Source organism: Oxyura jamaicensis, unplaced genomic scaffold (genome assembly GCF_011077185.1).
Source record: "Oxyura jamaicensis isolate SHBP4307 breed ruddy duck unplaced genomic scaffold, BPBGC_Ojam_1.0 oxyUn_random_OJ101837, whole genome shotgun sequence".
Taxonomy (NCBI): domain Eukaryota; kingdom Metazoa; phylum Chordata; class Aves; order Anseriformes; family Anatidae; genus Oxyura; species Oxyura jamaicensis.
The window spans coordinates 7861-8699 of NW_023312206.1; the positions used below are offsets into that span (position 1 = coordinate 7861).

The window sequence follows — 839 nt, forward strand, 5'->3', positions numbered from 1 at the left end:
CCAGCAGAAAGGGAAAACAGAGCCGAAACTCGCTCAGTTCTCAGCCCAGCACTACCAGGAACCCGGCTGCGACCGCTTGGGGCTTTCACCTGCTCGGCGCCGGCCCCATTAGAGCAGTTTTGAGCCACTTTTTAAGTTTTTCCTCACGTCCGGCTGAGAGGAACCTGGCTCGGGGGCGCGGAGGGAGCGGCTCGGCCGCCAACGCGTGTGCCGCGGCTCTTACCAGCAGCGAGACGACGGTGCTGGAGTAGTAAGCCAAGTCCTCTATGATCTCGGTGCGGCGGTTGGCTCCGATGCGCAAGGAGCGGCTGTGGACCTCCTCCGGCAGCACCGTGAGGATCTCCAGCAGGAAGGGCAGCGACGTGACGTCGGTGCTGTACCTGCGAGGAGGGGACGGACGAGGGGTGAGGGTCGGAATGGGCGCAATCAGCCGGCGTGAGCAAAACGGGGCAGGAAAAGGGAAGGTCCCTGGACACCGGCGGCGAGCCCCGGGCGCGGTGCAGTGGTGGTGAAACAGCCCGACCTCGCTGTCGGGTCCTGCGCGGGGGGATAACGCCGTGAGGGGTCCAGAAGTAACAAAGCCAGGGGGGAGAAAGCTGCCTGGCAGAGAAGGACCTGGGAGTGTTGGTTGACAGTCGGCTGAATATGAGCCAGCAGTGTGCTCAGGCGGCCAAGAAGGCCAGCAGCATCCTGGCTTGGATAAGAAGCAGCGTGGCCAGCAGGGCCAGGGAAGTGATTGTCCCCCTGTACTCGGCTCTGGTGAGGCCGCACCTCGAGAACTGTGTTCAGTTTTGGGCCCCTCGCTACAAGAAGGACGTGGAGGTGCTCGAGCGAGTCCA

At 63.4% G+C, this 839-nt stretch overlaps 1 protein-coding gene across 1 annotated transcript in view; it reads left to right on the forward strand.

Annotated features, from left to right (window-relative positions):
- Nucleotides 1-293: 293 nt before the first annotated feature.
- The window catches only part of LOC118160127 (smoothened homolog), a 7157-nt gene continuing 6611 nt past the window's right edge, over nt 294-839 (forward strand). Inside the window, exon 1 of the mRNA XM_035314657.1 lies at nt 294-404. Within this exon, the coding sequence (XP_035170548.1) occupies nt 294-404 (111 nt within the window). The remainder of the gene's footprint in view (nt 405-839) is intronic.